The sequence below is a fragment of the Labeo rohita genome, chromosome 7 (genome assembly GCF_022985175.1).
Source record: "Labeo rohita strain BAU-BD-2019 chromosome 7, IGBB_LRoh.1.0, whole genome shotgun sequence".
In the NCBI taxonomy this organism is placed as follows: domain Eukaryota; kingdom Metazoa; phylum Chordata; class Actinopteri; order Cypriniformes; family Cyprinidae; genus Labeo; species Labeo rohita.
The window spans coordinates 9,956,580-9,982,684 of record NC_066875.1 but is presented as its reverse complement, the minus strand read 5'-3'; the positions used below and the strand labels follow the sequence as shown (position 1 = coordinate 9,982,684).

The 26,105-nt window shown below is 39.4% G+C and overlaps 3 protein-coding genes across 6 annotated transcripts; all 3 read right to left on the bottom strand.

The window, feature by feature from the left end:
• Nucleotides 1-1,123: 1,123 nt before the first annotated feature.
• On the bottom strand, nucleotides 1,124-6,353 carry LOC127168809 (zinc finger protein 319). Of its 2 annotated transcripts, none has more exons than XM_051115891.1 (2): nucleotides 6,156-6,353; nucleotides 1,124-4,887 (listed from the first exon to the last, which is right to left on the bottom strand). In XM_051115891.1, the coding sequence occupies exon 2, from the start codon at nucleotides 4,665-4,667 to the stop codon at nucleotides 2,895-2,897; it is 1,773 nt and encodes a 590-aa protein (XP_050971848.1). In that variant the 5' UTR covers nucleotides 4,668-4,887; nucleotides 6,156-6,353; the 3' UTR covers nucleotides 1,124-2,894. The 2 variants fall into 2 exon arrangements, with proteins under 2 accessions (XP_050971848.1, XP_050971849.1); XM_051115892.1 differs by having other exon boundaries at nucleotides 6,182-6,353.
• A 1,091-nt stretch (nucleotides 6,354-7,444) lies between these two features.
• jph3a (junctophilin 3a) lies at nucleotides 7,445-16,689 on the bottom strand. Its single transcript, XM_051115849.1, is given in 6 exon segments — nucleotides 7,445-9,055; nucleotides 10,895-12,210; nucleotides 12,427-12,551; nucleotides 12,715-13,477; nucleotides 15,440-15,713; nucleotides 15,715-16,689. Coding segments are annotated over 6 exon segments (2,667 nt in total). The 5' UTR covers nucleotides 15,823-16,689; the 3' UTR covers nucleotides 7,445-8,974.
• Nucleotides 16,690-18,803: 2,114 nt separating this feature from the next.
• On the bottom strand, nucleotides 18,804-25,799 carry LOC127167610 (gastrula zinc finger protein XlCGF57.1-like). 3 transcript variants are annotated; one of them, XM_051113740.1, is made up of 4 exons: nucleotides 25,768-25,785; nucleotides 22,498-22,554; nucleotides 22,131-22,380; nucleotides 18,804-21,980 (listed from the first exon to the last, which is right to left on the bottom strand). In XM_051113740.1, the coding sequence occupies exons 3-4, from the start codon at nucleotides 22,210-22,212 to the stop codon at nucleotides 20,488-20,490; spliced, it is 1,575 nt and encodes a 524-aa protein (XP_050969697.1). In that variant the 5' UTR covers nucleotides 22,213-22,380; nucleotides 22,498-22,554; nucleotides 25,768-25,785; the 3' UTR covers nucleotides 18,804-20,487. The 3 variants fall into 3 exon arrangements, with proteins under 3 accessions (XP_050969697.1, XP_050969696.1, XP_050969694.1); XM_051113739.1 differs by having other exon boundaries at nucleotides 22,498-22,607; nucleotides 25,768-25,783; XM_051113737.1 differs by lacking the exon at nucleotides 22,498-22,554 and having other exon boundaries at nucleotides 25,768-25,799.
• Nucleotides 25,800-26,105: the final 306 nt, after the last annotated feature.

Genomic DNA, 26,105 nt, shown 5'->3' with positions numbered 1-26,105 from the left:
AATAACTGTTTTCTATTTCAATATGTTTTAAAATGTCATTTATTTCTGATTTCAGAACTGAATTTTTAACATCATTACTCCAGTCACGTGACCTTTCAGAAATCATTCTGATTTGCTGCTAAAAAAAAATATTATTATGTTGAAAACAGCTCAGTAGAACTTTTTTTCAGGTTTCTTTAATGAACAGAACGTTCAGAAGAACAGCATTTATCTATTATAAATATAAATCTTTTGTAACATTATGAATGTCTTCATCATCACTTTTGATCAATTTAAAGCATCCTTGCTAAATAGAAGTATTAACTTCTTATTTCTTTCTGAAGGATCATGTTACACTGAAGACTGGAGTAATGATGCTGAAAATCTAGCTTTGATCACAGGAATGAATTACATTTTAAAATATATTCAAATAGAAAGCAGTTATTTTAAATAGTAAAACTATTTCACAATTTTGGATCAAATAAATGCAGGCTTGGTGAGCAAAATAAAAATCCTACTGTTCATAAACTTTTGACTGGTAGTGTACCAGACGCCACATTACATCATTTATACCACAAACTTGTAATGCATGTTGTACTATAGAGTCTGATACATTTTACAAATGTGTTGAGTTATATTTTTTTTTTTTGGGGGACAACAAATCCTGTATATCATTATGGTGTAACAATAACAGGTGTTGGATTGCTGAATTAATGTTCCCGTGATTAAAAATATTTCACTAGACTGAAGAGTCTACACTTTTATAGTCAAATCAGTCTTAAATTTGAACATGGTCTGTAGTCATTTTACCATTTGGTTCACAAATAATACAACAGTTATCTATGTTTACAAACATTTAATTTGTAAATGCCTTGTAGTTATGACATGCCACACCTTTGATGAAAGAAAAGAAAAAAAAAAAAAAACCCAACAACACATTGTGGTATATTTACAATTTGAGTCTCTTCACTGCCTTATCTAGAAACACAGACATTTAAAGGGATGGCTTGAGTGACATACAGGAGGAGGTGCTAGATGGTGGGAAAACCTGTTTTTGCTCAAATACAAAACAGAAATAATTTATTTGATTCAACCCACTAACAGTCTAGACATCAAAAATATTGCTTCACAAGCAATGACACCATTCAGTCTCTGCATTTAATGCACATGAAAATAAGAGTACACAAATCTGTAACAGAACAAACAATACTGACACATAAGCCATTAATGTTAATAAGGCTTTCAGAGGCATCGAAAGGGAAAAGGAAATGTTTGCAATGTTTACATTCAAGCTGTTAGGATCATACAATGTATCGTTAATATGGATTCAATTAATATGCTTAGACATTTAGACACTGCATTGTAAGAGGTTTCTGAATTTTTTATTTAAAAAAAAACAAAAAACACTCTACTACTAGTTAATACTGTGTTTTTAGATTCTTTTAAACATATTACATGTATTTGTACTCTTGGATTTGTTTAAAATTATTTATTTATTTTTATAATTACAAAGTTGCTGCCGTCCAAATCTGCACATCTATCTGTGGTTTAGTATTTCAACCCAAATCAAAGGTTCTACTGTCAACTGATCCGATTTGGAAAGCACAAAATGGAATACCAACTGAAGAAATACCAAGCAAAGAAAGAATCTGTGGCAGAGAAACCGAACAAGTCGTCTGTGGCAAAAGAATAATCCACCGAAACAGAACCAACATATCCTCACAAGAGGAAACGATCACATGCACAGTCTACAGTATGATGATACACAAACAGATACTAAATCCTAGCACTGTACTCATGTCAAAGCGATACAAAACATCCATGTACAGATAACTTTACAAATTCTACAGCATTGTTTAGCTAACGCAACACCGTCTGTTTGCAATCCGCAAACAAAAATACTTCATTGTTGTTCTCTGTTGCCTGGCAGTTAAAAAGTAACTGTAAATCTTTGTACTACTGTAAATTTACTCTCAGAACTGCTTGCAAACTATTGCGTCAATGTTAGAGATGAGTCAAAATGCACTAGAGAAAAAGAATGGCTAATATTTTTCTGTGTAGTCCTTCGCCTACAAGTTTAACATAGCAGTTTGCACTAATGACAGATTACAACAAACTGTTTAAATTATTTAGGCTATTCATGCATACATATACCCTGTTACATCATGGGTTAGGTGATGGGAGTTATACATTACGAGTACATACAATCACTACTGTATATTGTCCAGATGGCCATACAGTGTTCAAGTTCCATAGCTAACATGGAAGCATGAGATGGAGATACTGGAAGAAAGGCAGTTAATTTAAAAAGTTACAAGGCCAAATGATTAAAAAAAAAAAAAAAAAAAAACTCAACAAAACTAACGCAATGAGACGTCTAGCTGCGGTCAATCGTACGAACATCAAAAAGCAGATCCAGGTTGTTAACCTCTTGCATACCAATTCCATTACTGCAATCTTGTCTTGTTTTAGATAGATTGAATTTTAGATACAAAGCAGAACTCAAACTAAATCTTTAGTTCCTTGTAAAACCGATCAGCTTTTTCTTTGTTGGAAACACCAGGCCTAAGCACACGGTGTATGTCTAATGAGTTGCACGTGAGACAAAATTGTTCATTTTTACAAGCTTATTTTTGAGTAGCAACCATTTATGTGTGCGGTTCTGTTCGTCAATGTGGTCGGTACAGAACTGAGGCAAGTTTCTGTCTGTGGAGTAGACGCAATGTTGCCAATATCTACCCAGAGGTACATCAAGACTTTTACAAGCTGTTCCTTACCAGTCCAACACGTACTGCAATGCTTGTGGGATATGTAAAACGTACAATTTCACTAAATATACGCAAGGAAAATCGCAATGGTGCTATTGTGTGCAGAGTGTATGTTTTCGCTTGGTAAGGAACAACAGCAGACAGTCACTATTCTATGCATGAGGACGCCGGATAGCCCCCTCCTTCTGCAGTGTGTTGAACCGTATGTTCTTGAAGGGCCCCAAGCTCTCCAAAACACTCTCCACACCAGACACACTTAAACTGGGCTTCCCGGGAGTGGACAATGCCATGTTTGGCCAAGTGTTCTCGCTGTTTGAATCCCTTGTCACAGGTGGGACACTTGAAGGGTTTCTCTCCTGTATGGACTCTCCGATGTCTCTGCAACTCGGATGAGTATTTAAAGCGCCTCTCGCAGTCCGTGCATTTCATCGGCTTCTCCCGAGCAGGGTCGCAACGGTGCTGCACGAAATCGGACGAGGACTGGAAGCGGCGGCCGCAAAGCGAGCACTTCAGCGGCTTCTCTGTGCAATGGGAGTTCTGGTGCCTCTGTAACGTCGACGACTTTTTGTAGCCCTTCCCACACACGTCGCACTTGTACGGCTTCTCTGCGGCATTTGACCCAGAGTTCGATTCGGTACACTTGTGCCTTAGAAGTTCCCCTGATTGTCTGAAGCCCTTTTGGCAAGCAGCACATTTGAACAGACTCTCGATACCATGGACGTGCTGGTGGTACAGCAGGTGGGAAGGTTGCAGGAAACCTTTGTCACACTGATTGCACTTGAAAGGGCGATCTGCTGGGTTTTTGTGCGTACGACGGTGGCGAACGAGCGCGTACTGCTGCTTGAAGCTCATCTGACACTCCTCACACTGGAACGGCCTCTCTTCGGAGTGGGTGCGCTCGTGCTGCCTCAGGTCCGAGGGCCGCTTGAAGCTCTTCCCACAAGCCGCGCAGCGGAAGGGACGCTCTCCGGCTGGCTGGCACTGGTGGTGTAGCAGTTCGGATGACTCCTTGAAATGAAGCTCGCACAGGTTGCACTTGAAAAGGTGCTCGCCAGAGTGAGCGTACATGTGCCGTACCAGGTGCTGCCTGTGCTTGAAGGTCTTCTCGCAAACGGCGCATTTATACGGGCGATCTGCACTGTGAGTGCGCTGGTGGTGCGCCAGATGAGAAGCTTGACTGAAGCTCTTCTCGCAAGTGTCGCACTTGTAGGGCTTCTCGCCCGTGTGCACTCTTTCGTGACGTGAGAGTTCCGAAAGGTGACGAAATGCCTTATTGCACACGGAGCACTTGTATGGACGGTCGGAGCCCTGGAAAGCTGTAGTGGAGGAGGAACCCATGGCTGCCCCGTCACTGGAAGTCTCAGCAGTGGAGGGCTGCTGAGGGTTAGAGGAGGCGGAGTCCGGGCGGTATGTTTTTTCACAAATGGAGCACTTCATTGGATTGTTTCCATTGGTGTGCTCATTATGATGCTGTGCCAAAGACGTGAGAAGGGAGAATCCCATTTTGCACACACCACACACAAACGGCTTCTGCTCAACCTGGACGCACTGATGCTCTAGAAGATCCGTCGCTTGGTTGAAGATCTTCATGCACTGAGTGCACTGGAAAGAACGGTCCTGGTTAACCATGCACTGGTGCTCATGGGGATTGGCCAAGTGTGAAATATCATGGCCACAAGCACCACATTTGTGGCCACCTTCACTTCCCACCTGCAGCTGAGGCTGCTGAGCTGGCAGCGGGTGCTGCTGGGCATGTTGGCCATGCTGAGACTGCTGCAAAGCAGGGTCTGCCTGTAGGACAATACCATACGCAGCACTGCCCAAAGCATTCTCTGCCCCTTGTAGAAGGGGGTGCCCAACAGGAGGAGGGGCCACTGCATGTTGCTGTTGCCATGCTTCTGTCATTCTTCCACTGTACATGTATGAATTCAGCTTTCAGGGATCAGCACTTTGGGACCTGATTGCACAAAATGTTCCAACAAGTGATGGTCAGTTCATTGGAAAGGTAACAAATAATACTAAAATAGTCTTGTAGAGAGGTTCATGACTTTTGGGTAAGCTTGCTCATGGTGTGATTGTTCAACAAGGTGAATCTTTATGTTAAACACCAATCCAGGGGGAATTGTCTCCAAATGCATACCTGCAATAAGAAAAACAGTGGGTTATTACACAAAGCAAATCACTTCTGCAAGAATTGCTCAGCGCTCCCACATATTTTTTGGGGGAAAAAATAATGCATTTTCTAATTACGGTTATTATTATTATTTTTAGTATTATTATTACATTGCATCAGTGGTTCTCAACCAGGGGGACTCAGCCTCAACGTCCAAGAGGGACACAACATCAACTCAAAATAAACTCTTTTACAAAAATAATAATGAAATCTAATTAAAGTTAATGTCACTGAAGATATAAAAATAAACTGACATCATATTTATTTTGTGTCCCTCCACAACTGTTTAATTTAAGAATGGTTCTTGAAAATGAAATTTCACAAAAGTAAATTAATTGTGCACAAGAGAGGTCAAAAAGGTTCAGAACCACTGCATTATTTAGATCTCACTGAGGAAAAGCTAATTCTAGCTGATAAAATCATAAGCCAAGATCAACTAGAATTTTTTTTTTCTCCACAGTCTTCATAATTTCTCTGATATCTTGTGGGAGCCCTGAGTTCTGTTAATAATGATTATTGAATAAACTCCAAAGGAAAGACACCCTTAGTGATACTTAAGCAAGCTACTACACCAGTCACATGCATATCACTGTTATGGTACAATCTGTAGTTGAATCCAAATCAAAATTCCCATTACAGCATGCACACACACTTGACAAGAACAACGTATATGTGGTTTGAAATACAATATTAATACTACGCAAATAATCATGCCATGCAATACACACAATAAGAATCACACGGCAAGTTAAAAAACGAATTGTAAAGCCGACAGCCTGCTAGCCTGGAAAAAAATAGGAGAAATCTGGAATTTCCTTTGATGCTCTTAATTCTTTGACTGGTGCAGAAAATTAGCCATGCTTCGTATATTAGAGACCTACATGCAAAGCCACATCGTAAGGCCTGGGATAAAACTGTTTCGTTGCTTTTTATTCGCAGTTTGTGTGTATGAAAACTTCAGCTAGCTTTTGACCGATGCACAGTTGCAGCCAGGGCTAGCCAGCGCGGCTAATGCTCTTCTCCATATCAATCTGCCCGTCTGCAATCGCTACATTTTATATGAGCCACAAATCAAACATGCAATAAAGTCATTATCTGCACAAATTCATAGCGCGTCTGCAGAACTGCATGCAAATGATACGCAAAGCTCCATGCAAGTGTGTTTACCAGTACGCTAAACTGTAGCTATTGCGTTAAACGAAGCAGCAGCCGCCACCTCACTGGCTTTAACCTACTTTGCGTCGCGTTTTCCCTTCGATACCTTGTTTTCCCGAAGATCCACGCGTGGAATAAATATATACAGGACGTTTTAAGGCAGGGAGGAAAAAAAAATCGGGCGCTTCCCTGCCAGTGGGATGCAGAAGGCCCAAATAAACGTGACGCATCGGACCTCTACGACCAGCCCCTCGAACAAGGCGGACACCCCGATGATATGGGCGGAATCAAGGCGATGGAAAATCACTGATTTTCTTATATATAAGCGAATCGTTCAAATCGCTTGTTTTTTTCTGACGATTACATGTCACGTAATTATGTTTAAAAATAATCAGATAATGAAATAAGTCTGTCCTCACAATGGCGTTGCAACGTTTATATATGGAATGGCTGTGTAATTTGGATATAATGTATTCTGTGATACATATTTTCACATACAAATGCAATACATATGCAGTTTTGTTCAACTCCAGTTATACTTGCACGTAATGTATACTCTGCGTACAAATCCTAAAGAAAATAGTGGATTCTCATATCAAGACTTATTCTAAATAATATCACAGAACCCATCGACACTCTTTGTGCATGTATGTATTTTAAAATGTCATTTATTATTGTTAAAACTGACGTTTTATGTTACTTGCTAATGCTAGGTGAACTACAAATCAGTCCACATAATTTACAGAAAGTCAACACATTAGTCCAATATATTAAAGGATGTAGGCCTAAGGAAATATTATATATTATAAAAGAACCATATTTAAAATTACTCATTATATTTAAGGTGGTTATGACCCTGAAAATAATAAGTCTTTTTAAATACACAAGTCATCCGCTAGGCTATTTCCAGTCATGCATACACAGCTACATCTACTTGAACAAAGACAGTTTGAAATCTGTCAAGTTTTGGTCAAGATTATGTCAGAAATAAAATCTGTCAACAGTGGAATCATAAATACCACTTCAAAAGTGACTTTAATCACACAAAACTTCAAGCTAATGTACACTGGAATAAAAAACACACAAGAGTGGCTCTTTTAACGGAAAGGCTGGACTTCTTACTCCCACCGTACTGGGCGTTGTGATGCTGCTTTCAAAAATAAATTTGGCACTGCTGTGTAAAGTGGGACTACAAACTCCAAATTTAGCATCACAATTTCTTATTCATGTATGTATGAGTGGCTCCTCGTAGTGCATTTTTGCAAAGGCTCCTTTATTTGTTGATTAGCCTACCAAATTGACATCTGATATAAAAATGGAAGATTGTGTTTTTTGTGTGAATGTTTTTTTGATGATCATAGGCACAACATAACCTCAAACATTTTATTAATTTTCCACATAACTTGGAAACAATCTCATAAATCATTGCGTAAGAAAGGGCATGCTTAGGCATGCAATGATCTCACAACATGATATCACTGGATGAGTAGTATAAAATATACAATAGCAGTTTATCATTCATTAATTTAGATAATGTCAGTCAGGTCCCACTGAGAAACATAAGCTGGTATTTTTACACTGCTTTCAGTCCCAATTGTTATCTAAGTTGCTGGACAGAGAGACAGGCAGAAAATCACACAGAGTAACAGCAGAAGAGAACAGGCTAACAAACATGCTGTAAAAATCTCCACAGGCTTAGGCTCAGTTCTTAAGCCAACTTGATTTGTTCAAAGGTGGGGTGGGATAGAGACAAACCATTTCACGTGACCTCTGTATGAGCGGTCATCAGTACGTAACCTGCTCGCTGGGATGGTTTCTCAATTAAAAAAGGCACTCAGCATATCAATGATATCTTGCAAACTTGTTAAAATATGTTAACTGTTCAGTAATATAGAATAATATATATTGAAAGCAGTGGTCGTAAGGTAACAGTCTCAAACTTTATCGAGTATGAGCCGGAATACTCAGCCACTGCTGCACCTCTGTTGTACTTTTATGTCCCATAGCAGATGTGACATCATGTGGTGTACAAGAAAACACAGAAGGTTCTTTAGTAGTGAGTTTGGCATAGCAGTGTTTCAATGGCGAATGTGTTTTCGGTGAGTCAAAACAAACTACGCGACTGTGGATTGTGCTGAAATTCGGTGAAGCGGGATTCATAAGTGTGGAAAGGATTCTGCAGGCTTACCTGCTTCGAACTGCATGAGTTTGATGAGAATGCGCTATGATGAAGCCCTTTAAGACAGCTGTTACCACAGACATAGGTGTGTCAGTTCGGGGTATGTAAATGAGAGGGTTGATTTCTACGGATGACACAATGAGCGTCTGCAGCGATCATATAGGGCTGTACCCTGGAATACAGTGGGTGGGAGGGAGGGACGGAGGGCGTGTAGTATTGGTTATATATAAGTGTGAATCGCATCTTACATCAACTATATCATAGTACATAAAACCACAAGACCATCTTTGCACATTAATCTTCAGAGTCTCATTACTCTATAATGTCTCCGGCCTTATGTGCAATTAAAAAGAAAACAAACAAGTGTGAAATAATCTTTTGTAACCGTTAAATATGTGGTAAAACATATCAGACGAGCTGTATGTTAAAAAACCTAAATGTGTGTAATACTTCAGTTCTACAGAATATTGTAAATGGACCTTTATTAGGAATGGAGGAAAAAGTAAGCAAAGTTAACTAATGGATTATAATGGAATTATATAATAAATCGAACCATAAAAGAAGTTTACAATTTACATGGACTTGCCCAACTTACACAGACATTTACTACTGTGATTTTTGGGTTCCTTATATTAAGAAGTGGTGCTAAGTGTGCATTGTGTGCATATCTTACTCTTGATGATGATCAATGCTGTTATTGACATTCTATAGGCCGTATGATTAAATAAAGAAATGAATGAACAAAATGGCTACACCAATGTTGAGTAATATCACCATGACCACCAGGACAGAGCTGGAGCCCTGCAGAAAGAGAGTACAATTTCTGATTAGAAACACTGTATTGCACATTATAAAAAAAAACATATTTGAAGTATTAATTTCATTCCTCGTCACACTAAATGTAACATTTAGAAAGACCAGTTTCCAGATCCCTGTGTGCTGCTTCCTAGTATTTCCAGTGCAATATACATAATGTAGCATTTTACGCAATAGCAGTGACCCTGAGAGGGCCCACTTTTTCAGTGGCCTGGATTCCAGAAGTATTTTCCAATTCATTTTCTCCATATGGGTTAAAAAACGTTGATATGATTCTTTAGGGTCTTAATGAAAAGTCTGTAATATACTTTGGTTAAAAATTCTCAATGGTAGTGTAAAACAGCACTCTTTTTACCTTGTCAAAATGAGCTCTGCAAAAATCATCCCATTCTGAGGGATTGTTACTTTAAATACAAATAAGCTTGGCACGCCCCGCCCCTCTCTTCTCTCTGTGGAGTGACCAGTTGCTCTGAGAGATTGTTTACTTTAGCCGCATTTAGCACGTTTAGCCGTGAAACTTGCTAACTAGCACGTTATTAGGAAAGGTGATTGCAGAGATTCATTTAAAAAAACAACTTATACTCACTTCTGCTGTAGGTGAAGCTGGATCACGAATGATTTGCGCGAACATAAACGCATTTATGTAGATCGGGAGGCGCATTCCCTTCACAAACAAACTTAATCCACGGCATCGGAGATATTCTTGTCTAACTTACATCCCTGCTCCAGCATCGAAACAGTGGAGGTCGGACTGTGACAGCTGATCTGAGGTAAGACGCTCATGTCAATCAACTATCGTGGGAGCGGTGTAATGCCACACTGACAGGCATCTGAGAATGGCTCAATTTGAAAAAAGGGGATATTATTTTTACAGATTACAGATCTGTGGAATTACGTTTGTTTGTGAAGGGAATGCAGCTCCCGATCTTCATATATCCGTCTATGCTCACGCGACTCCATGATCCAGCTTTACTTACAGCAGAAGTGAGTATAAGGTTTTTTTTTATTAATCTTTGTGATCACCTTTCCCAATAACGTGCTGGTAAGCAAGTTTAGCGGCTAAATGTGGCTGAAGTAAACAGGCTCGTCAATCCACAGAGAGAAGAGAGGTGCGAGCAGAGCTCATTTGCATTTAAAGGAACAATCCCTCAGAATGGGATAATTTTTGCAAGGCTCATTTTGACGAGGTAAAAAGGGTGTTGTTTTACACAATCATTGAGAATTTTGAACCAAAGTATATTATAGACTTTTCATTAAGACCCTGAAGAATCATATCAACTTGTGGAAAATGGGCATCCGATGACCCCTTTAAGTCTCGAATGAAACCAGCCAACTCTGAGATCTGGTTCACCACTACAATAAATTAGAAATAAACTACACATTTCATAAAGCACTGCAAATGATGGAATCTAATATAATATAATATAACGACTAAAATACAAAAATACTATATTATTAGTAGCTCAATAATCAGACTGATTCATTGAGTCGCAATGCTTTATGGGAACGAGTGGTCACTTCTAAGTATATTACGTTTCCATGGAATTTGTAACTCCTCTGATTGGTGGAGCTCTCTTCTGAATTATGGGTAATGTAGTTCTACACCCAGAGCTGAGCTACTCTATTAAACACAATTTTAATCACATTGCCTTGCAGCTTCTAAGCACTTGAGCACCTCAGAGCTCATTGTAGGTTATTAGAAATCAGTTTTTTTATGTGGAAAGTGATTTTACTCCCAGAACTAAAATGTTGTGCTTCATTAAACAATAGCATAAGGCATAGAGAACATTGTCACCTTTCATTTTCATCCTGTTGTTTACTTACTGAGTTTGTCTTTATCAGGTTCAGATGCTCTCCTTCTTGTTCCAGTGGTTCTGGAGAAGACGTTAAAGGGGGTGAAAGAGTAATGTCCCTGTGCAAAGGCCATTCCTCCACGTCAACCCCAACATTCAAGGTGTCAAGCATCTGCACAGAGTCCATGGACCCCTCCCTGGCTGCAAGACCCCATTCTTTGCCTTCATGGTTTCGCTGACGCAGCCTCTGCAAATTGTGCCCTTGGAGACCCGAGCATTTCATGCCAGAGCCAAAGTTCTGATGGGAAACGGAGTCTAGGGGCTGGAACCTCATTTCAACCCGATAATCATTTTCCCCTTCTTTTTTCTCCTGCACATGTGAATGAGAAGGGATCCACTGGGAATTGTTTTCAACAGTCCATTCCAGAGTGGAGTTGTTGGCTCCACGCTCTAACAGCTGGTATGCATTCAAGCTAGGCTCACCAATCGAATGATTGGTGAAAGACTTTCTTGGCTTGTGGTTGGAGTGGACATGCTCATGTTGTTTGTGATAGGAGGAAACATGCTCTTGGGGGTTATAATGGTAAGAAACGTGTGGTTTGTCATGTGCAGAAATAAACTCCTTTGGTTTGTGATTCAAGGAAGCATGCTCATTGGTCTTGTGATTGGATAAATTATGACCCGCTGACTTGTGATTGGAATATATGTGCACCTGTGGTTTGAACTTGGAAGAGTCGCAATCGACAGATTTGTGATTGGATGCTTTATGCTCCCGTTCCCGTTCCCTGGAAATTGTATGTTCCCTGGATTTTTGATTTAAGGAAACATGCTTCCAGGGCTTTGGATTGGAGGACATTTGATCCCACACCTTCTCGGGGGCCATATGCTCAATGGACTTGTGATTAGAGGAGCCGTTCTCCCATGGGTGATGAGTTGAGGAATTCTCATGTCCATTAACGTGACCGATCTCCTCTTCCAGCAAGGATGGGGTTGTGGAACGACTGCTCTCCCCTTTGCTTCCTCTTCTGTGAGGATACATCTCAGCAGTCCAGCTGTTGGCCCCACCTCTCATGGTGTCCATGCCTCTACCTTCTACTAAAACCTGAATCTCGGCCCCTCCTTGTTCATCCACAGCACTCTGCCGCATGAAACAAGCATTCCTGGTGCGATGGGTAGGTGGGCTGCAGGGGGGCGAGGAGGGGCTGCTTAGAACTGGGCTCAGGTCAGGTGTCTGGGCTGGGGGAGTTGTGTCTGGCGTGCAGAGCTCAGGGCTGTCTGTGCCAGTCGAGACCACTTCCAGGTCTTTCTCTTTCCTGTCCTGATGCTTTGGTCTCTGGCACTCCAGTCCTAGTAAAACGGAAAAGACATGGTCACATTAAGTAATGCATTATAAAATAACAGTAATTGGACTGATTTTGGGCAAACATTACATGGTATAAGTTTAGCACAGTTACATTCTTATAGTGCTCAATGATTCTGGGGAAGAATGTTACATAATTTCTCCTGAATTGGATTGTTAGATTTGTTTTTATTTTATTTAGGTATTTTTTCTTTTTCACTGACCATTCCCATAGTGATGGAAAGAGGGGGAAAGTTCTTTGGCTATAGCCCTGGCCAGACGACACTCCTCCAGGGCTCTCTGTGCGACTCCCTCTGCAGCCTCTGCCTTTCCTCTAGCATGGCTCATCCTGAAGAAAATAAGAAAGCTTGGTTCTCTTTGATATTGATCCTCCTTTCCTCCAATTTTTAGCCATAAAATTGGGTTTTATTCATTTGTGTCTTGCTCAGATGTCTATAACTCTTTCTGGATCATGCATAATTGTAATAAGACTTGTGCTTATTATGTCTTACCTGGACAATGCAATCTCAGCCTTCTGCTTGGCTATGTCTGCAGCTTTCTCGGCAGCTTCCACAGCACGATCCACCTTTTCACGGATTTTGCTGGTACGGAGTGGTATTAGGTTTTTCCGCTTGCCACTCACCAGAACGTTCTGCTTGTATTTTCCCTCTTCCTTGGTTCCATCTGGAAAGGTGGTGCAGCCATAGCCATGCCGCTTGTTTCCAAACCACTCACCTTCATAGTGAAGTCCATCTGAGCGATGACTTACTCCCCACCCAGATCGCATGTCATTCCTCCATTCGCCAGCATATGTTTCGGTGACAGTGGCATCCACGCTGCCCCCTGCCTCCGCTTCACCTAAGCTGACGTTGGAGTTGATGTCTGAGGCAGCTGAGCTGACTGTGCTCATACCTGCCTCGCTGCAGAAGGAACTCTGCTTGCTTAACTGGCTGGCCAGAGAGCTCTTGGACTCAGATCTCCGCAACTTTAAACCACTCAGTATGGACTGTCGGAAGCGGCCTTTCCTCTTCCTGTGCCTGTCCGCTTCACTGTGAGCACAAAGTACAAAGCCACTACGCCCCACTGGGCTGCCAGATACCCCACTGACACCAGAGCCATCTTCTGGAGTGGGAGCCCCTTCGCTGTGATCGGATCGTAGGGAGTTTATGGAGGTGCACATAGGGGAGAAGATGATGGCTGCCATGCCATAAGGCACACTCTGTCGCACTCCATAGCCATGACGCATACCGCTCAACCACTGGCCCTGGTATGTCCCTGCAAGAGGAACAGGGATAGAGCAAAGTTCATATTATTATTCACATTACACTAAATGACAACAACTTAACACCACAACATTTTCCTAAACACCCAAAATCTTCTTGATTCATGAAGTCATTTTGCACAATGACAAAAAGCTAATTTGAGGTCATTTGAGGTGATTTTTGAAGGCTGAAAATTTATATATCTTATAAGACACTACATTTACTGTATATGAGGCAAACAACAGATCTATAAATCTATAGTTTCTTCAATAACTGTTGAATAACTGCCGCTGTAAGAAAGACACACCATGGTTAAAAGGGCCACGACCACAAATGGAATGGATGTGCATAATGGTGGTTCATTTTGTCTGTATTTATTATTATTATTATTATTATTATTATTATTATTATTATTATAGTTCAGAGTTATTCACTGTACCTTTACTAAAATCAGAAAAAATAACAAGAATGTTTTATTATTAAATAGAAAAAGTGACAGAAGAAATAGGATACAATTGTGACTGTAACTCTCGCTGCCATATTTGCATATTGTATTCATATTTGTTCATTTTCTTAAGGGAGGCTTAACCTTGTATCATAAACATAACGAAGCCATTACAGAGCTCACTGTTAGTCTTTAAAAATAATGTCATGCTGTGTTATGTGACATCCCTGAATATTAATCTCACGTCACTTCCTGTTTTTAAAATGCATATAAATTATGATTTTAGTTTAGGATTTTTACTTTATTTAACAGTAGTTACTATTTGAAAATCGCTGCTTTTGAAACACGTTACATAAAACGAACAACTGGTAAATAAATGCCTGTCCAGTTAGAGTATACTCATTCTCGTTTATACACATTCACATTTCTATTTCTATTTCAAGTGACTCATGTTACCCGTTTAGACATTACATGATTTTCCGAACTAATTTGGAACGTTCGAGAAAAGGTGAGATCACGTTTTCGAACAAATGTGAAGCTTTATGTTGTTACAGTGACGGTTTGAAATGTAACAGATGCTGCGTAGCGATAGTAACTGTCCAGGGTGCTGAAATGTTTGACATGAGTTATCTCGCTATTGTTGGGTGTTTCGGCAAAAAAATTACAGTTCTGTTTAGTCAACGAGCGAAATGGTTAAGTACAGAATACATTTCCATCGTATTCTGCTTTGAAATTTAATTCCAACCCGATCTAAAAAGGTGACGTCCGTCGTCTGTCTTGTGAACATAAACGTTTGTTTCTGTTTCCCAAATAATCCATTCTAGTGTACAAGGACATGATTCGTGCCCAAATCACAGAAATACTATTTTCCGCATTAATCTCCGTAACACGTCAGGAAGCGGATTACACAAGAATGTGAAACAGCCAATCAGCGAGCACAGCGAAGAGTCTCTAGTGACATAATGACCCGCTGTCGGTCGGTTTCCATGGTAATTTACTGTACAGAGGCGTCTGTGCCTAAGATACGCGTGGTAAATTAGTACATATGGTGAAATTTGATTCTTTAAAGCACATGGAGCATGTCTGAATTATTATTTTGCTATTATTTTCTGTATGCCTAAAACATGTTTTATAACTTCTCAAAGCAGCCTCACTATTAGACTAGCCTATAGTGTTATATAAGTGGAAGCAGAGCTTTCTTTTAAAAGTTCTCTTTCTATTCTCCATTTTTGTTATTTAATAGACTAACACTTGGCTGTTGTCTCCTCCAACTATGCAAGTGCTGTTTCTTGTCAGCTTACAGATCATATAAGTTAAATGGTTTTCCACTGATTTTGCTTCAGGCATCTGCCAAATCTAACTAGCTTCTACCAAATGAAAGTGTGCCAAAATACTGTAGGCTTGATTGGAAGTACAGCCTTTGACAGAACAACTTCCCCAAAACAGGTAGGCCTGTTCATGTAATGTAGTTAGTGATTTCGTGTGGTTCACGACCCTATCAGAACACAGCAAGTACTATTAGAATCTGACCTCCATCCGAATAGGTCTCCGAGCCATATCCATCCTGTAAGCCGTTGCTCCAGGTGCCTTCGTAACGGGAACCGCTGCTAGTGCTTTCCAACTTCCCGTACCTGCCTTTGAACCCTTGTGTCCATTCCCCCTTGTACTCCCACCTCCCTTTGCTCTCCACGCCGATGCCATGCCTCTTGCCCTGCGCCCAGGTTCCTTTGTAACTGTTCCCACTGGGCCAAGTGTAAACTCCGAGAACTTCGAATCCGTGGCTCCAGGCCCCCGCGTACTCCCCCCTGGCCCTGGGGCCCCGTGCAGACCCCTCGGCCATGTGCCTTGCCCTGTTCCCACCCTCCACAGTACGACCCCCCATCATCAAAGTCAAACCTGCCTCCAGTGGACATGCATGAAACAGGTTTTGGCAAATCTTCAGAATGTCAAGTGGAAAAATTGCAATTGGCGAGCAAGGAAGACCGCGATCAACTAGACAGGAAGTGTTACAGCAATATTCCTCCCGTCCTTCAAGTAGATTTTGAATGTATAGAAAAAAACAGTGCTTTTAAGTCCAGATGATTTAAAGGGGTGAAGAAGTATCTACCAGGCTACCGTCCTGGTGTTATAGCTTCTGCCTGGTTGTGCATGGCCTTTGGTAATAGATGTCTTTATTGTGCATGCTACTTCCAACGGGCATGCAGATGGTGAGCTTCTCCCTTCCTCTCTGCGCGGTCCCAACAGGCTGAGGCACACAGCCGCGTTCCGCGTTCCCTGCGTGGAGATCAGCAGGCAAACAAGGCCTAGTTTTTTTCCACAGCCAAAGAGATCCACACAGCAGCAGCATTGATACACTCAATCAGACATTACACGGCCCCCGAACGTACCGCTCCGGCTCACAAAAATGCAGAAATACAGGAGTGCATCCATAGCCTCGATGCATGGATGGTGTTAAGGCCTCCCTCTAGATCATGTTTTCCAAACAAAATGACAGTATTTCCTCGCTTATGTGTTAAATGTGATCAATCTGGCACAGCATTTTTCTTAATGCTGCTCCCTCTCGCTCTCTCTTTTCCCTTCTGCGCTCCTGCTGTGGTGTAGAGGTGAAGCTTCTTTCCTGGAAGACTGGTTAAAAGCGTCAAAAATCGGTTTAGTCCTGCTCTTTGGTCCTCTCCTCCTTCATGTTTACGTGCATATTTAAAGGTGGGTATCCATGATGGTCTGAAGCCATATGATGCTGAGTGTCTCTAGAATATGCTCATTACAGGACTGTTCCACCCCAACCCATTCCCCTCCCCCACTCATGCTCTCCTTGTTGTTCTTAAAGGGATAGAGGCTAAGAAAGTCATATGCATACAATGGCTTCCCTAATTATCCTTTTCCCTTATGATGCCTTCTAATTATATCTGCATAACAGCATGATGTTATTTGTTTTGCTTAGGCTTCAATAAATATTAGTATATTGTAGAATCTCATGACATTTAAAATGTGATTACCAATGAAATGCTAATTACATAAATAGATCCTTTGTAGCATGCTCAACATACATAATCAAGTTAAAGTGCACCTAAAGCAAGGACTATTTTCATTTTTATTTATATACAAATTCTATTTATTATAAAAGCTGGATTAACTGCTATTAATATTTACTAGTATTAATGCATTCTGTAGGAATGCATGCAAGATAAATGAGCATTCAGAATTAAGTAATGCATATTTCAGATATGTTTTTTTTCTGTTTTTGAAGATACATTCACCTTCATCAGAAAAAAAGAGATGTGTATTCTTGCAGTCAGTTTTTAAATTTATGCACATGCGAACAAATGTTTAAAAGCCCTCCTTTTTGAAAGGTTATGCAATATGCATATTCCTAAACAACACTAAAAATCAGACACTGAGCAAAGATCAATATCGTTAAACAGCCTCAAAATGCCATTTTGGGTCTTGCCCGAATGCTGTTCTTGACTGGCGATGTATGAGAGCATGCTGAGCTTTTTTTTTAGAGCATGATGATACCTTTTAATCAATGTATTGATTGTGAATGTATTGCCCCACTTGGCTTCTATTATGATTGTGAGAGCTTTCATATGGATGAGACCTTGCAACAGCCAAAAATTGAAACCACAATATACATGACTGACAGTGTTTGAAAATATTTCACATGCAGGCAGATGGATGCAGAGGGTTTGGCAGTAATCTTATTTTTCTTATTAGAAAATTAAAATATCATTGTGTAGCTTGGTCATTTATTTTGTTAGGTACATTCACCATTTGGTAGTATTTTGTTAAGCATACTGCTTTGGGAGCAACACTGCTAATGATATAATAATTAATTAGATCCAAGTACACAGTTGTGCCATTGGCAAGTAACATCTGTGCTTCTTCTACTTAAAAAGAAAACAACCTCACTGGTTCATTGTATTCCAATGGCTTCAAGTTGCAGGGGTCTGATGTATAAAATAAAAATGTGCACTGAGAGGTGCATTCAAGATTTCCCCTACATACATGAACTTATAATGGTGTAATAAGCCAAATGTAAAGGAAATGCATGTTTTATAGTTAAAAAGTACTGTAAAGACTTGATGTCATTTTGGTTTTGGTAACTGTAAAAAGGAAATATGAAATGTGAATGGTTACTGGAAACACTGACCATCCAGCTCATTATGACTAAAATCTTTACATAAATAAACAAATCATTTATTAAATGGATACTGCGATTCAAGGCCAAAGTTAATAAACTGGCAACATTTGGAAGAAAAAAAAAATTAAATCCAAAACCATAATCAAAAGACTAAAAATGGATAGCTGACACAAAATGTACTCATGTTGTTCCAAACTTGTATGACTCATGAAACAAAAAAAAAAGTTATCTTTAAAAATGTTGCTAACCAGTTTTGTTGACCTGGCTGTTGACTTCCTTTGTATGGACAAAAAACATTGTGACATTATATGGAGGATGTGAGGATGAATAAATTTTAATTTTTAATATGAGCTATCCCTTTAAGCAAAGACACAATGAAAATCTGTAGTTGCTCCATCTGGTGTCGTAGAAGGGGAATTACAGGCTCCAGTTGCAAGGCAATAAGCTAGTGCAGATTTCTTATCTGTATTCTACCTAGGCACAGCTTTTGATGCTGCCATCAAGAGTTTTACATCATGGTTACCTCAACCATGCTGAATACAATGTTACTACAATATTGTAACCCTTCACTGAAACTGTTCTCTGCTCTCAGTATTTTAGTGGTTTTAAGGCTACTGATGGGAGTTGGTAAAAATAATTAAATATTTATCACAATTCTGTCAATAATGATACACATCACAGACACAGAAACCACTGAAAAAGTAATGAAAGGTCATTTTACTTCAAGTGTTCAAACTCAAGACACAGCCCATCAAGCATTTCAAGGATGGTATTTTATTTGGACAATTACAGTTAAAGTCAAAAGTTTACATACACCTTGCAGAATCTGCAAAATGTTAATTATTTTACCAAAACAAGAGGGATCACACAAAACGTGTGTTATTTTTCATTTAGTACTGACCTGAATAAGATATTTCACATAACATATACAGTCAACAAGAGAAAATGTATAAAAATGACCCTGTTCAGAAGTTTACATACACTTGATTCTAAATACTGCCTGAATGTTTTTTTGTTCTTTTAGTGATAGTTGTTAATGAGTTGTTAATTTTTTCTTCAGAAAAATTCTTCAGATCACTCCAATTCTTTGGTTTTTCAGCATTTTTGTGTATTTGAACCCTTTCCAACAATGACTGTATAATTTTGAGAACCATCTTTTCACACTAAGGACAACTGAGGGACTATAACAAAATAGTTATGCAACTATAACAAAAGGTTCAAATGCTCACTGATGGTCCAGAAGGAAAAATTATGCATTAAGAACCAGGGTGTGTAAACTTTTGAACAGAATGAAGATGTGTACATTTTTCTTATTTTGCTTAATTTTTTTTTTTTTTCATTTAGTACTGCCCTTCAGAAGCTACAGTAGATACTTACATGTTTCCCAGAGGACAAAATAAGTGAAATTACCCTGATCTTCAAATTCAAAAAGTTTTCACCCCCCCAGGTCTTAATGCATTGTGTTTTCTTCTGGAGCATCAGTGAGGGTTTGAACCTTAGGTAATACTTGCATATGAGTCCCTCAGTTGTCGTTAGTGTGAGAAGATGGATCTCAAAATCATACAGTCATTGTTGGAAAGGGTTCAAATACACAAAAATGCTAAAGAAAAACCCCAAAGCTTTTGTGGAACCTGAAGGATTTTTCTGAAGAACAGTGGGCAGTTTAACTGTTCAGGACAAACAAGGGACTAGTGAACAACTTCACTAAACAAAAAGCAGCTGTGGATCTCACAGTATTAAAAATCAAGCGTTTGTAAAGTTTTGAATGGGGTAATTTTTATAAATTTAAAATAATACATTTTCTCTTGTGGACTATATATAAATGTCTTTCATGTGAAATATCTTATTCATGCATTAGTTTTACAATTAACAAAATGCAGGATATGAACAGACTAAAGGCCTGTTCACACAAACATGAATATTTATCAAAAACATTTGTTCTGATTTCCACAGGTGATTTGTCTTTGCAGACTAATGTGTTAAATGGCAGACAGGAAAATCCTAATTCACAGTAGGTCTGACAGGTCTGATTTCTCTGGTGCACAAATGGAACATGGAACTTTACATGAAAAAGATACGTCCAATAGTATATACAGTTTTGAAACAGTAGTTCAACTTTTCATCTTCACTACAGTTTTATCAAACAAAACTATATACAAGTGCACAGAGACAAGAGAACTAGTTCTGAATTATTTCTCCGCTATTTACTATCATTTAGCAAAATAGTCTTTTTTAAAAGTGGCAGGAAATAGTTGTTTTATGTAACAGCGGTGGCTCTGGGCATGTGGCCAGTTTTCTTCACAGTGCAATGGAAAATGGATTACAACACCTGTCCTTAAAAATGCTAATGTTCATGACTGTCTAAACAGACGCATTAAGCGCATTAAAAATAAAATGTTTATAGCACTGAACTGTCTGTGAACAGGCCTTATTCCTACTACTGATGCACAGATTGCATCATCGGGTTCATCTGAATTTCACACAGTGTGTTTGGAGCTGAAGCCTGAAGGTTGGTCACTGTAACGACTTGTGGACAGTGCTTTTCTACATGAGCCAATAGACTACGTGATTGTCTAAAACTCCTCCCACATGAAAGGCATTGGTACGGCTTCTCTCCAGTATGCACTCTTTCATGTTTTACCAGGTTTCCAGACTCAGTGAATCCCTTTCCACAATGTGAGCACTTGAAAGGTTTTTCTCCAGAATGGATTCTTCTGTGCCGCTCCAAGTCTCTGGCTCTCATGAAGGAACTTCCACATTCAGAGCAACCATGAGACTTCACACTGCTATGTATTTTCTGGTGCTGTTTAAAATAGTCAAGGAATAGAAAACTCTTCCCACAAACAGAGCACAAATAAGGCTGCTCGTTGGAATGCGTCCTCAGGTGTCTTTTCAGCAGTGACTCCAAAACAAATTTTTGACCACACTCATCACAGCCAAATGGCCTTTCGCCAGAGTGAAACTGCAGGTGAAATTTAAGGCTTTGCGCCTGTGTGAAACCTTTACCACACAACTGGCATGAGAAAGGCCTTTCACCTGTGTGAATTCTTATGTGATGCTTCAGATGTCCTCGTTGATTGAAGCTCTTCCCACACTGAGGACATGTGAACGGCTTCTCTCCGGTGTGAACTCTTACGTGACTGTCAAGATGGCCTTTAGTTGGGAAACACTTTCCACACTGAGGGCATGAATAAGGACTCTCTCTAGTGTGACCTTTTATGTGAATATTAAGACTTCCTTTACGTGTAAAACACTTTCCACATCGAGGACATGCGAAAGGCCTCTCACCAGTGTGAGTTCCTATGTGTTCCTTAAGGTGTCCTTTAGATGTGTAACTCTTCCCACACTGAGGGCATGTGTAAGGCCTCTCTCTGGTGTGAGTTTTCATGTGAATATTAAGGTTTCCTTTCCGTGTGAAACTCTTTTCACATTGTGGGCATGTGAAAGGCCTTTCACCAGTGTGAGTTCCTAAGTGTTCTTTAAGGTGTCCTTTACACGTGTAAGTCTTTCCACACTGCGGACAAGTGAAAGGCCTCTCTCGGGTGTGAATTTTAATGTGAACATTAAGGTTTCCTTTGCTCATAAAACCCTTGCCACACTGAGGACAGGTGAATGGCCTCTCACCAGTGTGAGTTATTATATGGTCCCTAAGGTGGCCTTTTTGTGTGAAAGATTTGTCACACTGATGACACTTGTAAGGCCTTTCTCCGGTATGAATTCTTATGTGATACTTCAGGTGTCCTTTTTGCGAAAAAGTCTTTCCACAATGCTGGCATGCAAAAGCATTTTTGGCTTCTGTGCTTTCTTGAGAGAAACCATCCTTAGTATGTGTCCCACTAAAAGAGTTTTCTCCATTTATGGAATTAGGAGCTTCCTGATTCTCCTCCATTTCATTCCATGCTTGACATTCCTTGTTTGATTCCATCAGTTCTAAAATAATAATAGCACATCAGATAAATTTAAGAGGAACAAATTTTAATTTAAAGGACATTTAAAAGAAATCTGGTAAACTGCCTGAAGCTTTGCCTGAACCTTAATGGCTCAGAAGTTATTACTGAACAGTCATAAATGGACACCAACCTCTTTGTTCTTTAGCCTCTTCATTATTCATCTTGGATGATTCAGCATCACTGACGTCTTCACTCTCTTCAACAAACTCCATCTTTATTACAGTGTCATGTTGAATATGTTATTACATCAGACTTGATCCCTGCTGGCCCATTTGATGAGAATACTTCCAGAATTTATTGGTGATTTGCTGTAGGAGTGACTTCACTGAAGATTGTGTTGTATGATTTTCTATGTTGCATCTTGGACTACAGGACCAAATCTGTGAAAATAAACAACCAAATACTTTTTATACCTTTTAATACGTAGCAGGATGACAATTATATAAATCTCATGTCAGCTTAAAGACAGGGCATATGCAGGAGTACCGTGCACTCACCAATTTCAAAGTCCACATGGCATACAGATAGCTGCCACATATACTTAGACACATAAACTGAGAGAACAAGCAGATCAGATGTGTCAGTGGCTAGTGGCACATCATGTTCCCTTAGTGAGAAAAACAGCAGACACTGCGTGATTTCTTATGATGTGAACAGATCTACTTCAGCCCTTTCTAATCTCTCCCAGATCTGTTGCAATATCTGTGGGCGGATCCTCTATTTCCCTACATGAGGAAATTATCTGTGTTTATAAGGCCTGGGTTATATGAGAGGGATAGAACAGATTCAACTGTTCTCCATTATCCACAGGTAGCATCATTGCCAATTTCATACAAAGTAGGTCTGCACAATAAATCACATGCAATATCCATGTTCATCTCGTCAGTAAAGCCAGTTCTGTAATCAGTAGTAAATCTCCATCACGTGTGTGCTTTTAGATGGAGCAGCGTTTACTACACAGAGTCGTAGTTCACTGACAATCTACGCAAAACCAAGCAGACGATATCAATATTATACATCCATATTATCAAATAACGCTGTGATAATAAAGTTGTTTGCGTAGCTTCTCGGTGAACTACGGCTCTGTATAGTAAATGCTTCTACATCTGAAAGCATGTGAGAATACCACATTTAATAACATCACTCACTACATAATGTCATTCGAGTGTTTGAAATTAATCCTTCTGTGAGATGATGTGGCTTCTTACACAGAATAAGGCATGCAAGATATTTCATAGTATTCTAAGCAGTGATAAATGCTATGTCGATTAGCATTGCACTATTATACACTTTATTATAATGAATAAGAACTCAGATAAACCTTATATTGTCATAGTGTGTGTTTATTAGTCACGCTGAATCAATGAAAGCAGTTCAATCTTCTGTTTATTCAGTTGCAGCAATCTGTATTTCCTGGATTCCTTCTAGTGATTTACTACTGATCACAGAACCGTGCTTCACTGACAGATGCGTGCATGAATATTGCAGCTTTTCCTAATATCGATTGCAATATCAGGATTTATTGTGCAGCCCTGTTAAAAAAAAAAACAGCAAATGCTGGTTAGGGATGTTTTGAAGCATGGCTGCTGGTTCGAGCTGGTTTAAGCTGGTCCTTAGCTGGCAATGAGCTAGTTTGAGCTAGTCCTTAGCTGGTTATGAGCTAATTTAAGTTGGTTCTTAGCTGGTCATGTGCTGGTCCTAAGCAACTAGCTTCTGCTCAGGACCAGCTTAAACCAGCTCAAATCAGCAGCCAAGCTTCAAAACATACCTAACTTTTTCAACAGGGAGGCCTAGTACAAAGCATTGTGCAATACAGTATGACCTATAAGACTTTAAAGCAGGGTATCCAGTCCTACTCCTGGGTCACCAGCTCCACTCCAGGGGTAGGACAGGACACTTTTATTATTTTGGACACATTAATGTTTTCTCTTAACTGTTCCTGGCCCAGAATTCTCAGCAAGATTAGTTAACACCTGCTGGCAGAACACCTGTAGTGACATGGTGATGGTATTATAATATTATAATATAGTTATAATACCTATATTTTTCTACAGACTTTAGGTTATGCTAGTTTACTCATTATAACTACATAAATTCTGAAAAGCGGACTAACTGATCGTCCATCAAAATGCACAAACTCCAGTGTTTGCACACAGTATTACAGCATCACCCAGATATATTGATGTATTTGTTTCATACATTCTAATTCCAATTTTGCAGCACCACAGTAGAAGAAAAAAACATGAGAGTACCAGGTGGTCCAGCTTGGCACAGTTTCACAACGAGAACTATTCGACACAAAGGTAGAAATGCAGCTAAAGCATTCAATTAAAGCACTTGTGCTGGTCATCACAGTTTTTTCTAGAGGTGCGGTAATATGTCGTTAATATGTAAAACTGTAAAAAAAAAAAAAACTTTTTGGAGTTGCTTTTGGTAAGGTTCCCCCATTTTAATAATTTCCATGTGGTTGCAGCTGCACCCACGTTTCCTGCATAAGCACCAGGCTGCATAACAAGTACTTTACAAAACAAAATATGGCAATAAGGAAATCAATTTTCTGTTAGGGGAAAATGTTAAGGAAAGTGTTGCCAAAATTTAACGTGACCATTTTACATCATGAATATGAAAATAAATTGTTATTCATGTTTGCTTTTATTCATGTTGTTACTCAGTTTGATCATAAACGGGTTGAGAAAACTGATCTTTCACTGGTTGCTGTACTTGTTGTAGAACACTAAGTCCCTGTTTCCACCTGGTTTTAAGATGCTTTTTGGTGATTGGATTACAACTGGTCAGTGCTAAATGCAAGTAAAAGGTACCTAAAACATTTTATGATTGAATTACTGAAAGCTCATACAGATGTAGTCATAAACATGAGACCACATTGCATTTTTTGTAGGGGAAACACTATCCATCCTGAATTCATTCTAAACCACGGTGAGACTACACCTATCCGATGCCTACTAACTTAACACATTATATGGTTATCCGAAATTTGCTACAATGTATCAAAACATACAAATTATGGTGGAAATTGCAGCCACCTTAATGATGCTGCAATGCAGACTTAAAAGATGATCTTATTTTAGACCTTAATGCTGAGGAGGACTCTAACCTAGAAACCTCAGAAGGACTGGTCTAGGAAAGACACAGACTCACTAGAAGGCCACTTGGATCACTAAAAAATGCATTTTAATACCAGTTGGGAACAGGGCCTAAAAGGTTAAAAGTCTATAAAACTTATGAACCACGCCATAGGTACTCTTATATGTGTGACTGAACATGGCACACCAGCCTGAAGAATTTGAGAAGACAACTCATATGGACTAATTTTATAATAGCTACATACATTTTTTTTTTTTTTTCAAATGTGAGAATGAATGGACATTTTTTGAGCTTGACAGCCTGCTGTTAAAAAGTGCCATTTTGGAAAATAAGTTAAACTTTCAAAAAGACATGAAAAAAAAAAAACATAAAAATTTTAGAAAAACATACACCAAAATGATTTGAAAATACAATGCAAATAATATGCAAATAAATTTAAATATCTCTGCTGCTAGTGCGTAAATGTCCTTTACTGTTATATTAAAGTTTGAGCTATTTAAAAAAGAAACAAATATTAGAACTGCACATAAAGCAATACAGTATTACTTCCACATTTAACATTACTAACACAAGACGGCGTCATAAAATTGCTATGATCTGAAAGAAAGCGTTAAAATGTTTTCTATCGATTTATGCACCTAAAATCACTGAAAAATACTCACCCCGCTTACTTCCTCGGACAGACTGGGGCGCATCCGTAGTGACATCACGATCCAGAAAAGCAAAATTAAAGTCCGACTTTTACTTAGCTTATTGACAAAACCATTAAATACACAACAAATAGTTAGAGTGCCAAAGGGGGTATGTTTTGGTGAAATAGAAATATTTACGAGAATATGGAATCTACCAGTTAAAGAGTATGTTTTACATCTAGTATCCTAGGTTCTGCCTGAAAGTCACGATGTACCGCTGATTTCCTATATTTATCTCAGTTCATGACCATGACCTACCTACCCATACTAGCCTACACATATACATGCATACACACTGCACATCGAAG

Excerpts from the sequence above, each read along its gene's own strand:
- LOC127167610 (XM_051113737.1), bottom strand. The coding sequence starts at position 22,212 with ATGGAGTTTGTTGAAGAGAGTGAAGACGTCAGTGATGCTGAATCATCC. Across the intron at positions 21,981-22,130 it reads AGAGGCTAAAGAACAAAGAG|AACTGATGGAATCAAACAAG; the intron begins GTTGGTGTCCAT and ends TTATTATTTTAG.
- LOC127168809 (XM_051115891.1), bottom strand. The coding sequence starts at position 4,667 with ATGTACAGTGGAAGAATGACAGAAGCATGGCAACAGCAACATGCAGTG.